Below are 15315 nucleotides of genomic sequence, written 5' to 3' on the forward strand. Positions count from 1 at the left end.
AAAAATAAAACTTTTAGGATGGTGAATGTTAGGGTGTCTGAATTCTTCGTACTTGACAAGAAAATAAGCTTAAAGCTCATCAATAGTGAGATAGAAAAAAAAACTCTTATTTTGCTAATTTCTACCTACAGTAGGCTATATAGCAATTTACTTGAAAAAACTGTGAGGTGGCGCATCGGATAAGGCACTCGCTTTTCAATCACGTGACCTTGATTCGACTTGTGAAAAACATCCTCACTTCCATTCATGGTGCAATAAATTCAGTGAATGCAGTTGCTAAACTGTTATCTTGGTTTTAATTTGTAGGTCGCTGCAGCAGATGGATTGTTTTGACTGATAGACACTTTAACATACGACAATCTTCCCTATGAACCAACTGACTGCAGTCCTTGTGACCCTTTTAGCACTCACCCAAAGAGCTGATTTTTGTTTTAAACTTTGTTTGGTAATTAGAAAGAAAAAAGAGTAATGGCAAGGATGGGAATCGAACTCACCTCATCAAAACGACTACCTCCTTAATCCTAAATCTCAAACCGGTATGCAAACGCAAGTCAAAGACTGTTCTCCATTCAGCAACACCTAGTGGATGGAATACTTCACAGACAACAACACTTCGACAATCGGAAACTTCACTCTGCCAATCTCGGTAATCGGCTCTGCGTCAGTGGTTAAAAGCCTCTACACGTAAGCTGCGAAGCTGTCAAGAATCATCTATCAGAGGCTTTGTCAGTTCAAGGATAAAGATTCAAATCAAACCAAACTATAGCATTGCTGAAAATGCAGTAGTGTCGTTGATGAGTAAATGTTGGTTGAAAAAATGTTAAGTCACACACTACGGTCATCAACAGGTTCCTTCACAAGTCTTACAGAAAAAGGTGAAGCTAAAAAAAAAACGTTTGTAAAAATCTACGTAACTTTTTCGAGGAAACTTTTTTGTCAAAACCTGTTAATTTGTAATTTTTTTGAGAAAGTAATAAAATTTGACGTTAACAAAATAAAATATACAGATGAAGTGTTGAAAAACTTACCATGACAAATGTCTACTTTCAAGTATTAAAAAACAAGTTTATTCATATTATTGTCCAGTGGTTGGATGCACAGTTCCTGTCCCACCAGCATTTGGAACAGTATCATCCCAAGCCACATCAGTTTCTGTAGGTCGTTCCATAACCTATTCTTGTAATGCTGGCTATGAGATGGTGGATCAACCGTCGGGACGATTGACTGTAACATGCCAAAAAAACAGGCAGTGGTCCAATGAAGTCCCACAATGCAGCAGAAGTGAGAAGAGTTGAAAATATCTGAAAGTGGTTTTTGAAATAATAAAGCTTTTATTTGCGCCCATTGCGATAACATACAGTACACTGCGACAGCAGATGCAATTTAACAGACAACAGGAAGCAGCGAAGTAACATATAGTTTTCGAGTCAGCTGTTCTCCTACTTTCATCGTTTCTCTTTCCCTTCTTTCTTCTTGCCATTAAGTGTCTTTGCCAAGACACAGCCGCGTGCTCCGGAGCGGTGTCGAACCCACGTTCTTTCGAACGTCGCGCAGACGTTCTCACCACTCAGCTACACAACCGACAAAAAATTGAAAAATGATCTTATTTTGTCGATTTGGTCTCACATTAATCCACACAAGACCACGTTGATTTTTCTGCTATCTTGTTAACCAAACTTCAATTTCTCAGCTTTTTGTTTTATCTGTAAAAAGATTATTATTTTTACAGCGCTTCATTGCACAGTTCCCAAATCACTTAAATTTGGATCTGTATTTTCTCGAGGAAATTTACTTTCAGTTCCTGCAGGACACAGTATAACATATTCGTGCAACTCTGGCTTTGAACTCGTCAATCATGCCTCAAACCTTTTGACTGTTACTTGCTTACAAAGTTACCGATGGTCCAGTGGAGTTCCAGAATGTAGAGGTTTGGTATTTCAACATGCAGAAGATTGTAGAATATCATTACTGTTTAACGTGTCACTAACGTACACAATCTTTTCAATGCCACTTTCCTCTACAACCCCTTTCGCTGCTATAGGTATGTCTAGTAGGGTGGAGTGAAACATAGGTTAAAAATGAAAGTTGATAGAATCAATCTGTAATAGTTACTAAAAGTTGTGATGTGGTAAATGTATTCACATGCTGAAATATTTTTGATTTTGATCAACGTTTACGTCTGCCGCAAGTCCATTGAAGTTTTCACTGGTATTTTGGAGCTATGACGTCATCACAATTAGCAGATCGTCACTTTTATCTAACTTCTACCTTCGGTACTTCTATCTAACAATATCAGAGTTGTAAATTACACATAAATCGTTGCAATGCAGTGGAAAATACGTCTTTTAGAACGCTTGTTGCATGTATATGATCAACTGATTAGAAAAAACACGGATTTTAAGCTATTTTCTTCAAATTTCTGTTCCTTTCACAAGTTCATCACCACAGTTTAAGCAAGTATGTGCAATGAAGGTAAAGCAAACTACAGTAGAAAAGTGTTTTTCTTAATATGACAATATTGAGATTTCGGTTGCCTGTTTACTTTTGATCCCATATAAATATTGTAAACGCTTTTTAAATCATCAGCTTATACAGTACATGGGCGTTGGCAGAAATATTGCAGGGGGAGGGGGCAAACATCTTTTAAGCCAAATTTCATCTTGTGAGCTACAACGAGTGCAACGTAGCTAAGTGTATTGATGAAATGTAACGTAAATTTGGACGGCACGAGCGAAAACGTTACAATTAAAGATATTTCCAAGGCATACTTAGCGATAGTTTCCGAAAGCGCGAAAAAATAGTCCTGGAAAAATGTTGGTTTACTTCGAAGAAAATTGGATGAAAAAGATATTATCGCCCAAAGGTAAGAAACATTTTTGAAAGTATCGTTTTCATAAGGAAAGAAACGTTTATAAAACCCAAATCCAGGGGGACAAGTGCCCCTCTCTGCCGACTCCCATGAGTTTAAATCTCATTAAGCACTCCATTTGCCAAAAACTCTCGTTTTGTATTGAATACAGGCATTTCTAATCTTGACTGCAGTCTACTTCGAATAAATCCCTCCCGTTGTTTTTGCCCACACACCGCAGATGTTGCTTCAGTATCGAGGCGCACGGCCCCTTCCATGGCTTGCGTGTGACACGGATAGCTAGGAAATTCAAGCTCTGGAGCTGCAGCATCTTGAATGAAGGACATTAACTGACTGTCCGGTATGTCTCGAGTTAGTGGTGGTTCATATCTCTCTGTATGCTGCCAATCAATCAGTTCAAAGTATTCGTTTCAGTTCAGTTCAGTTGTTTTTTTATTTCTGACCATCATATCAAAACAATACACATCAACATAGCAAAGGTCAAGAAAAAGGTAGAAGCGACAAAACGCGAACGTTAAAACGTGCTTGTGATCGAAGTAAGTTATTGAGTTGAAAAAAATTTGGCACGGTCGCAACACCTTCAGAAAAATTTAAGATATAAAGGGAAAATTAAAAAAATAAAAAATGTTACAAAACAAATAAACATATAGCCTATAGGCTATAACTTTATTAGCCTACATAACTTTAGCTGATATATTGAAGATTTGTATGGACAGTTGCTATGAAGATCGGCCATGGTGCGTTATCAAGAGTGCTGATGGTCGTAAGGGGAACACGTCTTGATGCGTTTAGCTCATAGCAAAGAGCAAGGCAGGCAAAGAAAACCCCACAAAGAAATCCTACCACGGGCAAAGCCATTTCAAGCGCAACGCACCAGGCCTTGCACGACTCACAAAATAGATAGGCTATAACTTGACGACATGAAACAATGACAAAAAACAAACTAGCAAAAAACAACATCATCATCTTGCGGAAATTCAATTATACCCAGGGAAGTTATGTCTTAAAGATATCAAGCGTGCTTTGATAAAAGTTGCGTTGATAAAGCGATTATTTTAGACCCCAGTCAGCTAAACTCGCCACTTCCACACCGATCCAACGTTGGCTAACGTTGTACTAATGCAAAAATGACAGGCATCGCCAGCTGGGATGTAGTAGTGGTATGTCCCAGTAATATGATAAATTTGGGTTACCGTATGTTTTACACGTTAAACCATATTAAAGTGACAAAAAATATCCAATTTGGCATATTACGTTAAAAAAAATAGATAAACAATCAGACAATAGCATGACGATCCAGTCCAAGATATTGAAATAAAACAACTGGTTGGAGCACATGGCCACCGCTTCACCGAAAGATGGAGATTGGTCAAAAAGGATGGAAAAACTTCTGCAGACTCTGTAGAACTTCTGTGGACAAAAAAACACAAGAACCAGAAGGCCAGTAGGAGTACTTACAATCTTACTATTTTGCTAATAAATCTACACACATTGGCTTATCATTGCTGGGCAAAAAAAAATATATATATATATTTATATATTAGTATGTTTGGTGCATGATGTAACATCCACAGCAATAGGTTCTCTTGGTGAGCAAAAAAGGCATTTCGGTTGATACCAGGGACAACTATTGCTTTTAGTTCAGCGCTAAGACAGCGCGACTTTTTAACTACGTGAAACAAAGTGTTTAGCTCCTTTACAGTAAGTAGTACAGGAAGGTTGCGTTTTCACTGCAAACCACGTTGGAGCGTATAACTTGGCAATGTAGGCTACTCCACCAAAAGTTTCCTTGCTTCAGTTGTCCCATTAGGTCATGACGATGTCGCCGCCAATGTGCGGGTTCAACTATGGCAGGAGAGACTGGCAGCCGGACCGACATTGGCCAATATGGAGCTCACACCCATGGAGAGCCTTCCTCCCAGAAAACGTGAACCGTGGAAGTATTGGCGATGCCTCAACCGCTTAAGAACTGGTATTGGCAGGTGTAAAACCTTGATGAGACACTGGGGGTATTCCATGGGGAGCACAAGTTGCAAATGCGGACAGGAGCAAACGATGCAACATCTACTCGAATGCCCTGACCTAAAAGCAAGGTGCTCTGCACAGGATTTGGCCGAGTTCAACGATAGAGCAAGAGCCTGCGTGATGCTCTGGGCTACGGCCGTGTGATACACGATGAAGAAGACCAACGCTCTCAGATTTTACAGGGATTGTTTCGTGAAACATAAAGCTTCAAAATGCGATTGGTTGTTGTCAGCCATCTGGAGTGATTCATCTTTCTTGGATTACAATAGGCAAGCTTGGCATCACAACGCCCTGAGCTAATTGCTTTACAGATGCCATACAAGTACAGTAGGCTACTGCTGGTCTGTGCTTAAGCTCACGTCAATTGAAGGCAGTTGAATATCAACAGCCTCAAACTCTGTGACTGGTAAACTGTCACAGTCTTCAAGTTTTTTACCAATGGAGCCAGAAAAACTTAGTGGACCAGATGTAACTCCATCAAGATAATGCATCAAGTGTCTCAGTGGTAATTCATTAAAATGCAACAGACATACAAACCGCTGCAATGGCTTTTTCAGGCCCTTTTTAAGAATTGCATATTTCCGATTATGTTGCTTAAATGGACTAATTGAATCGTAAGAAATATCCTCTATGACGTCACATGCGATGGTTTTGTTGCGGAAAAAAATCCGAAGCAAATTGTGATATTTAATCAGCACATCCCTTGTAATCTTGAACTTGCTTGCGGCAGACGAAAACTTTATTTTAAAACGCTGAAATTTTCAAAGCTTAATAGTCAAGCCACACTACAACTTTTAATCGCTATTACAGAGCAAAAATCAAAATTTTCTTTTTTCACTCCACCCTAATGTCTAGTCCCTGTGCTAAGCCCTTTTTTAGGAAAAAATATGCATTTTCAAATGAATGTACAAAAAGTACTACAAGAGCTTTTTTGAAATTTTTTTTGTGTATTAGATTTGAAAAAAGGTTGGACTAATAAAAACAGGCAAATTTTAGAGTTTTGCGCAGTTAGATTGTCACGTGACGTCATGGCAGCCATTTTGGATTTTTTCATTTTTGTGAAATTTGTGAAGAAAACGTTTTTTTTGTAATGAAATGTAGTTAGAAAGTCTTTTTGCTTACTAAATATGAATAAAGATACACAAAACGAACAAAATCAATTACTGAATAACATTTAAAAAATGAAACTGGTAAAAAAAGTAATAAATTAAAAAAAAAAAAATTAGAAAAAAATATTCATTTCATAATGAATGTGAAAAAAATGAGCTCCTCTTAGAGCTTTTTGAAAATTTCTTTTATGTTTTAGATTTAAAGATAGGTTGAACTAATAAAAAAAAGGAAAATTTTACGCAGATAGATTGTCACGTGACTTCGTGGCAGCCATTTTAGATGCTTCAATTTTTAGAAAATCTGTAAAAAAAAGTTTTTTCTAGTAAAACGTTGTTGGAATGTCTTGTTGTTTACTAAAAATGGATAAAAATACACAAAACGGACAAAAAGAACCATAGAATACCATGTAAAAAATGAAAGATACATTGAAAAATAGTTATAGTTTGTAGGCTACATAGTGATTGTAGTCTTCTATCACATAGGCTAATGCTTTTCAATAAATGTTTTTGCTTTCTTTCACAGTACAAACTTCAGGCTGTTGAGTTTGGTGAGAGCATAATTTGGACATTTACTCGTAGGCTTTAGGCTACGTCTAATGAATCTCTGTTTTTTCATCAGGTGCAGCCAGGCCCGGATTTAGGGAGGGGGCAGAGGGTGCAGGTGCCCCGGCCCCCCTTTTGAAGGGACCCCCGACGTAGAAAAAATGTACTTTTGTGTTATTATTTTTTTTCGGCCTTTGAAGTTTCTGCAAAATGCTGTGCAGTGCTGGATTACTGCTACTGTAGGCTACACGTAGAGGTGGTTTTTCGAGCCGACGGAGCTAAAACAATTTTTGCACGGGGGCCCCCCGATCTAAAAGTGCCCCCGGCCCCCCGTCAGCTAAATCCGGCCCTGGGTGCAGCTACAGAATAATCCAATTTTATGTGGTAAACCCTAAAACAATCTTTATCTGCCTGCAGGCCTGGCTGGCTTGGACAGTCAGGGCAAACTTGGGCGGACCATCAATGCGGCTACTTGGGCTGCCCATAACTAGAGTTCTGAATGGAAGTCAAGCGCCACCAGACTCTATTCGTTCAGCCCCAACGCCGACACACGCCCCGTCGGCCTAAGGCTACCAAGACAGGCATGGGTGCGCCTCAACCGTCTTCGTACGGCGTCGGGCTTTTCCGCTCAACCATGCACCAACGGGGAATGGCCTCTTCCTCCTCCTGTGACTGTGGTGCCGAGGAACAGACCGCAGACCACATCATCAATGACTGTTCCATCTTCAAGCCATCTAATGGAGTGGAAGGTCTGCATGTCATGGATGATGAAACCAAAGACTGGCTGCTCTCTAGTAGCCTTCCAGTGTAGTCCGGGAACATCGTAAATCTGGGGTGGTAAAAGGATAGACCCTCAGCCCCAGGGGCTCACACGACGACGACGGCCACCCTCTTCATCATAATCAGGAGACACATCCATGGATCTATCGTCAAGATGTAAATCATAACAATCATTCAAATCACATTCCCCATCACTTCCCGGGCTGTCATAGTCAACATATCAGCAATATCACAATTGTCCTGGCTGTCTGTGCCAGCAAAAATCTGACCTACCGCTTCCTCCGTATTGAACCGACTACCTCGCACATTGCTCCCCGACATTTTAACGTTTGACGTTTTTAAACAGCTACAAATAACTTCTAGTGCATAGAAACAAGCCAAGCTGGCGCGTGCAAGTCAATAACTAGCTTTAACAAGGTTTTAACTGACTACCCGGTATTACCGGGTACACGCATTTCACCGACATGTTGCTATACCCGGTAACACCGGGTACACGCACTGAAAGGGTTAATCTTCTTTCTAGACATACGATTTTATTTCTTGCCACTGGTAGTTGAAGAATGATAGATATAATATCTAAAAGTTAATCTACTGTAACAGCGAAATTATCAATACGTAAAAAAATGCAATTGTTGTTACGTATGTTGTACACTGTTCTCATATACCACCATTTATTTCAATACTTTATTCATTTTACAATCACTAACATATACCGGTAGCCTACCACCAATTATTTCTACAAGAGTAAGCTTGCACCTGAGGATTATTTGAGAAAAGCTAGATTGTGTTTAGTTTCTTGTGTCATTTTACTGTTATTGTCCCTACTATGATGCCATGGACACTTTTGCTTGTACTTTGTACAGTATATTGTATAGAGCAGGGCTTCCCAAACTTTTTTGCTCGCGACCCCTTTTAATCTCCTAAAACTTTACGCGACCCTTCACGGTTAAAATGATAAATATTGCGAAATATAGCCTACATTTGTGATAATGATATTGATGGAAAGGTTTGCAAATGAAAACTTAAAACAAGCTAACGGTACTCAGAGACTGTTAGGACTTTACAGTTTACACGCAGCCTACTGGAAACAAAACAAAGAATCAAACACATTTAATGCTGGTATGGCTCAATTGGCTAATGCTGGTCCCAAGGCGGTTTCAATGTTGCTTAGGTTTGATGGTATCTGCTCATCAACGTTAAAAACTCTAACTCGCACAAATTGTTGTCGTAAGCTCCAGCTTGTGTCCGAGCATTGGTTTTATTTCCAGTCGCGTGTGGCTTTGGAGGCCTACTCTACAGTGGAAAAGACGTGTCACATTGTATGATCTTTGTAATTGCGCCATTGGTGAGACGATCCTCTCAACGAGTACCCAGCATTTGCCTCAGTTTCCTCTGCTGGAAATATTCAAGAAAAAGTCAAAACAAAGGACAGGGGTGCGGTTAGGCCTACTGCTGAATCAGGTCATGGTAGCCTACATATTCCGCTCCAACGTTAAGCCAAAAATGTGAAGGTTTTTTTGCATAAAATTTATAAATTTCCACAAAATTTAAACTTTAAATCAGAAGATAGATTAGTAATTTCTTTTTGAGAGAAGTGCTCGGTAGGTTAGCTAGGCTACTTTGTTTTTGCGTTGCAAATACGCTTTGGATTCAATATAATTCGGTATTGTCCGATTCTGGAAAAAAATACTTCTGAAACTGTCAAAAAACTGTTAATAACATTTGATTTCACATCATTGTTAACCAAAAACTATTCAGTAAATGAGAACATTTCAAATAAATCATTTTCAACTTCTTGTTTCCAGACGTATGATGTGTTGATGAACGCTTTAATTTTAAATGTAAAAACATAGATGTTTTCTCCATATAGGAACAAATTAAGTTCGTTCAGTTAAGAAAATCTGATAAATAGCTTAATTTTACGAACCAGATGTCATTGCGAAAATGGTGGGCAAAGTCTGCAATTTTTTTCGTTGGAAAAATCACGACTTCAGTTTTCAACATAGCTTCAACTTTTGAAAGCCATCTTACTTCACATTGCAATAAAAGGGTTTTGAATTTCGATTCCGTTTTACCACACCAATTTGCGAAAATACGCGTACTGGGTGCGTTACTCTCAACGTGTGTGGTTACAATTAATAACTTGCACAGAAGTGTTAATATGCAGTACTTTGAGTAAAATTGGCACACTCTTTGCGACCCCTGAATTTCGTTACGCGACCTCTTGCGGGGTCGCGACCCCCAGTTTGGGAAGCCCTGGTATAGAGTATAGGGCCTACTCTGTTCCTTCCTATTTCTGAAATATATTATTCTTGTGCATTAACTATTTGCAGAAATTCACTGTGTTGTTCCTGATCCACCTGCGTTCGGCTCTGTATCACCAAGAGTAACTTCTGTTCCTGTCGGTGGCACCATAACATACACTTGCAACTCTGGATATAGAATTATTTCTAGTCGCCCGTCGAGCAGTTCAACGGTGAGTTGCTTACGAAATAAGCAGTGGTCTGGTGGAATTCCTCAATGCCAAGGTAAGATGTTGTTTTCCAAAGGATGAACACGTCGATGTAGTTATCGATTTCTTTCCACAATTACAGGTCTTGATAATGTAACAACTAATCACATAGTTTTCTGGACTAACAGCAAACACATAGGCACAAGGATTGGAAACAAGAGCAAGTTATAAATAACTTATGCAGTAGAATAAATTGCAATAAATATATTAGTTATGTATTCAAATGCGTATCATATAACGCATGTCACATACACAAAAATTGTATTTTATAATCTTAATAACACTACGACTACAAAGAAAATCAGGCAATTGTAGAATAGCCAATAAATTTTTTCGATCAAAGGTGAGTCATTTATTTAAACTTGCAAATGCGTGAATTTTTACAGCTGAGGATCAGGGGCGGATCCGTAAGGTAGCATTAGAGGGAGGATTTCAACAAAACACAATGATGCGGCCGCTCCCTAGTTTCTTTAACTGTCACTGCTTGATATACTGTATATGCAGCATATAGCGTATAATTTATATAGAAAACTAATTTTATCTTTTCTTTTTGCAGCACTCATAAAGCTAGAACCAAAATTGGTTTTAGTACGATTAGTGAGTTACAAGCAGTTTTAGCGCAGTCACATGAGCACAGTTGAGTGCATCGCTAAATTACTCTAGCTTTTATTGAAGGCTTTGTGCTAAGAGGAAAAAGATGCATTGTTATTTTATAAGACTTTTAATGTGACCCAGGGAGTATCTGGGCTATATTTACTAATTCACAAACCGGCAGTTTGTCCAGTACACCAGTGAGTTAACGGCGTTGTGAAGCAGACTTCTTTAAGTTTACTTATTTTTAATTAAAATGACAAACCAACTTCCAGCATAACTAATCGCAAAATTTATTTTTAGTTCTTCAAGGACGTCCCAACGAAAACGAATCTACAAGGAATACAGGTAGCACTACCATGAAACCTTAAGTAGCGCATAAGTTATGTTAGTTGTTCTGTAATTGTAATGTTCTTATATAGCCTACCATTTTTCATTTTTATATTTTGTGATACGATCACAAATATACAATATACTGTTATCACTAAATTATCTTTACCAGAGTAAGCTTGCTTCTGATGATTGTTTGGGAAAAGCCGGATAGTGTTTAATTTCTTGTGTCCTTTCTAATTGTTACTGTCCCTAATGTGATGCATTGGGCACTTTTACTTGTAACTGTTGCATCCTTATTCTGAAATATGTTATTCATGTATATTAATCATCCGTAGAAATTCGCTGTGTAGTTCCTGATCCACCTGCGTTCGGCTCTGTATCACCAAGAGTAACTTCTGTTCCTGTCGGTGGCACCATAACATACACTTGCAACTCTGGATATAGAATTATTTCTAGTCGCCCGTCGAGCAGTTCAACGGTGAGTTGCTTACGAAATAAGCAGTGGTCTGGTGGAATTCCTCAATGCCAAGGTAAGATGTTGTTTTTCAAAGAATGAACACATCGATGTAGTTATCGATTTCTTTCTACAATAAAAGGTCTTGAAAATGAAATAACTAATCACATAGTTTTCTGGACTATAACAGCATACACACGAGCATAAGGATTGATAACAAGAGCAACGAGCAAGTTATAAATAACTTATGCAGTAGAATTAAAGTGCGTGACATACGTTACATAATAAAATAAATATTGTATAACGTATGTCATCAAATATAGTTACTACTTTGTAAAACTTTAGCCTACAGCCTGTTTCATCCTAAAGAGGGGTCATCAAAAGTTCCCTATTCAAATAGATATATATTGTTGCTTTTTAATAACTAATTTTACTCACATTCCGACCACCAAATTCATCAAGCAATTCTAGAATTGCCAATAAATCTTTTCGATCAAATGTGAATCATTTATTTAAGGTTACAAATTTTTGATATTTTACAGATTGAAATATGTATAGAATATCAATTTTACCTTTCATATATACAGCACGCATGAAGCTAGAGCCATTATTGTTTTAATATTGTTAAGAAGTTCTGCAAGCACTTGCAGAACAGTCACAAAGTCACAGCCGAGTCCTTTTTATAAGATCTTTAGTATGGCCAAAGAGTGTGTCTTTACTGTCTACTCTATATTTGCAGTAGTAACTCACCAGCCGGCAACTTGCCAAGTAAACCAGCAAGATATAAGCATTGTGAAGAAAATATCTTTACGTTTATATACTTTTAATTAATTTAATAAAATCAACTTAAGCATAATTAATCTCAAAATATTTTTGTAGTTTTTCAAGGTAATTCCAACGAAAACAAATATAGTTTAAATTAACAGGAATAGAACCGCTTTGTCCTCCAAGACGACTTTCTTCTTTCTGTCTGTTGTACTCCCAGTGCGATCTTCCTTGTCCACGTGGTAACACATGTTGCACTGTCAATACATGCGGAGCCAGCCTATGCACTCCCATTTATACCCCACCAGGTAGCCCAGTAATAATGTTGTAACACTGCAAATCATTTTTTGTATTTTATCAGTTAACTTCTTTGTTTTGATTTGTGCAGTGCCATTTGAATATAGTTCTTTGATAAAGTTATTTCGATTACCGGTATCTGGCATACCATGAGTTTAAACTGCATTAAAAACAGAGGAATGCTTGATGGGACCAAATGCCTTCTCATAGTCAACGAATGTCATAAATATGGGTTGTTGGTATTTATTCATCTTCTCCAAGATCTGTTTAACACATGCCTATGAAAATAGATGGCCTAGACACCGCGCACAAGCCCTCAGAATTGAAGGCTGAAGTCTATTGCAAATTGACGTGTAGGCCTACTTAAGTCCTATATTTCCAAAAATGTTTGCTAATATTTAGATTACAAGATGAAAAAAGGCACTTAAACTGACGCAATTGAACACTAAAAACACAAGAAGAAATATTTTAATAATATGCTGAACCCAAGTACATGCTCGCAATCGACTTCAGCAAACCTTTTTCGAATTCTTCATTTTTCATTTCTCCATTTAGACATTTCCAAGTCCGTTTCCTATCATAACAGCCCCGTTAGCTCAGTGGTTGCGCCCTCGACTCAAGATCAAATGGCGCTGGTTTAACTTTCGGGGTGTGCGCTTGAGCAACGCATTTCAGGACTGCTCTTCATTCAGCGGCACCTAATGGATGGAATAATTCCCCGGCAACAACACTTCAACAATCGGAAACTTCTCTATGTCAGTCTCGGTAACCGGCCCTGCGTCAAAAACTTCTACAAGTATGCGAAACTGCGAGAAATAACCAATCAAGGCTTTGTCTACTCCGAGGATGAAGATTCAAAACCAACCAAACCATATGACTTCTGAACAAGAGTATTTTGGAAGCAGAAAAAGAGCATTAGTTTCTGTGATGTGGCAAACTAGATCATCCTCTTCCCAATGCATTTCTCTTTCCTATTCCATATACTCTTTCTAGGTATTTCATTCTATTGATTTTTCCTGTTTTTCTATCAAAGTCTCCCATGATTACTTTGGAGTGACTTTTATACTTTTCCATTAGGTTATGTACTTCCTCATATAAATCTTCCACTTCTCCGTCATCACGGCTTGAGGTTTGAGCACCTATTTGTATTATTTTTATCAGCTGCTATTGGTAGGCTACATCAACCCCTTGGCTCAGAATGTTTCGCACGAATCCTGCTTTACTGGCAAGAAAGAAGCTTTATTTAAGCGTTGAACTATTGTTTGTTTCAGACAGAAGGTGTCCGCCTGTTAATCGACGAAGATACTGTGTTTTAGTCGAACAATGTCCTTCCACGTGTCCATCTGGACATATTTGCTGCAAAGTTTCCGATAGCTGCGGCAGCAGATGCACCCTTATTTCATAACAGTCAGGTAGGCTACTGTTTTTTTACCTTAGCATCGTATTAGGTGCAATCAATGCTATAATATACTTGCTGGTTAGGCTGAGGAAATAATTCGGTAACAGTCATTATGTCCGAAGGTCACTGACGTAAACCAAACGAAACGTCTGTACCGGTAGAGAAGGGGAGACAATCAGGCACATAGAAATGGTTTCCAGCATCCAGAGACAATACCACTTTTACACCCTTAAATGACAATGTGCGAAGTGATCTTTTAGTGTTAAGCTATTGCGTACAATGTAAAGACAAATTTGACGCCCTTTATACAGCACAACGAAAAGTTGTCCCTCCTTGTCCCCTAACTGCGCTTCTGCAAAAATAAGTTCACAATCGTTGCATTTTTTTCTAGGACTTCAGACGCCAACCTAATGAAAGAGAGTGCTAAGTATTTCCACTTTTTATTATTCTGTTTACTACATTATGGTTTTTCTTTGGCTTCCAGTTGGTTATACCTTCCTACAAATAAAAATTTGTATAACCATGTACTTCTATAGTATCTGTACTGTTCAGAGATTTTCACTGAATACGCCAGTGGATAAGTGCAACTTAAACAGTAATTAGGCTATATCGAGCAAACAACATCGCAGTGTACATTCAGGTGTGCATCATGCAAAAAATATAGCAAAGAGTTAGGTGCAGTTAATTTGAGAACGTTAAACAACACAGAAAATTGCAATGTAATATGACTTAAATTAGAGATGCGGCATTGATGAAAAACAAGTAAAAAGCCTACAAGACAATGACAAAAAACTTATCACTGATTTCTCTCATAAATGCATTCTTGGTTGAAAATTTATGCTTGTATTGCTTCAATGAATTTCATGTACGATTGTACAGTACTTCTGACGTGCCAAATATCGGTTGTATTTCATAGACATACCAGTATTGAACCAATTCAATAACATTTCATCGTCGTCTTCGTGTGAGCCTTTGGGGCCGAGGGACTATCCTTTTACCACCACAGATTCACGATGTTCCCGGACTACACTGGAAGGCTACGAGAGAGCAGCCAATCTTTGGTTTCATCATCCATGACGCGCAGACCTTCCACTCAGCGAAACCAAAACTGTGGCAGCAGCTTTCCACTTACACAATCAAGAAGCTGATAGTGAGCTACACGTCCAGAACAACCGAAAATCTCTGTCCTTCTGCCCCGAACCAAATAACACTTCATTATTCCCTATAATTCAGTTTACATTAGCACCGAAGATCAAAACGGTATAGTTTTCGAAACGTTTGCTGCACATGAGTTTACTGTCGACATTTTAAGTTCTTTCTTTCTTTTATCAGATTGATCGACCTCAACAGTCGGACTGCCACTCAGCAAGGAGATTGGGAATGTACAAATAACAGCGAAAAATGTGAGACTGACAAAGCATCAGTAAGCTGGAAATGGAATCAGCTAGAAGCGAAAACCTGGACGACCGCTTACAGAAAGAAAATCATAAATATACAAATAGGTTTTAGACACACATGACACAAACGTTAAAAATATGCAATAAATAATCGAAACAGCCATGTTACAAAGTTGTCAATCAAGTTGCATTATCTAGTTGTTAAAGTTAGGGAGAAGGGGATAGGCTAAGTTTAATTTAG

General features: G+C 38.4%; 1 protein-coding gene across 3 annotated transcripts; it reads left to right on the forward strand.

Moving 5' to 3' along the window:
* Positions 1–1154: 1154 nt before the first annotated feature.
* LOC145785771 (complement decay-accelerating factor-like) lies at positions 1155–15186 on the forward strand. 3 transcript variants are annotated; one of them, XM_082597479.1, is made up of 9 exons: positions 1155–1281; positions 1730–1927; positions 9660–9854; positions 10733–10777; positions 11098–11292; positions 12143–12289; positions 13550–13690; positions 14069–14104; positions 15010–15186. In XM_082597479.1, exons 1-7 carry the CDS (start codon positions 1197–1199, stop codon positions 13681–13683), a joined length of 999 nt encoding a protein of 332 aa, XP_082453605.1. In that variant the 5' UTR covers positions 1155–1196; the 3' UTR covers positions 13684–13690; positions 14069–14104; positions 15010–15186. The 3 variants fall into 3 exon arrangements, with proteins under 3 accessions (XP_082453605.1, XP_082453607.1, XP_082453606.1); XM_082597481.1 differs by having other exon boundaries at positions 11113–11292; XM_082597480.1 differs by lacking the exon at positions 14069–14104.
* The last annotated feature ends 129 nt before the right edge of the window (positions 15187–15315 follow it).

The sequence above is a fragment of the Aplidium turbinatum genome, chromosome 16 (genome assembly GCF_918807975.1).
Source record: "Aplidium turbinatum chromosome 16, kaAplTurb1.1, whole genome shotgun sequence".
NCBI classification, from domain to species: domain Eukaryota; kingdom Metazoa; phylum Chordata; class Ascidiacea; order Aplousobranchia; family Polyclinidae; genus Aplidium; species Aplidium turbinatum.

Bases quoted from the DNA above. Each gene is read 5' to 3' on its own strand.
- LOC145785771 (XM_082597479.1), top strand. From the start codon at position 1,197: ATGGTGGATCAACCGTCGGGACGATTGACTGTAACATGCCAAAAAAAC. The intron at 1,282-1,729 runs GTGAGAAGAGTT...TTATTTTTACAG, and splicing joins AGTCCCACAATGCAGCAGAA to CGCTTCATTGCACAGTTCCC. The intron at 9,855-10,732 runs GTAAGATGTTGT...ATTTATTTTTAG, and splicing joins TGGAATTCCTCAATGCCAAG to TTCTTCAAGGACGTCCCAAC.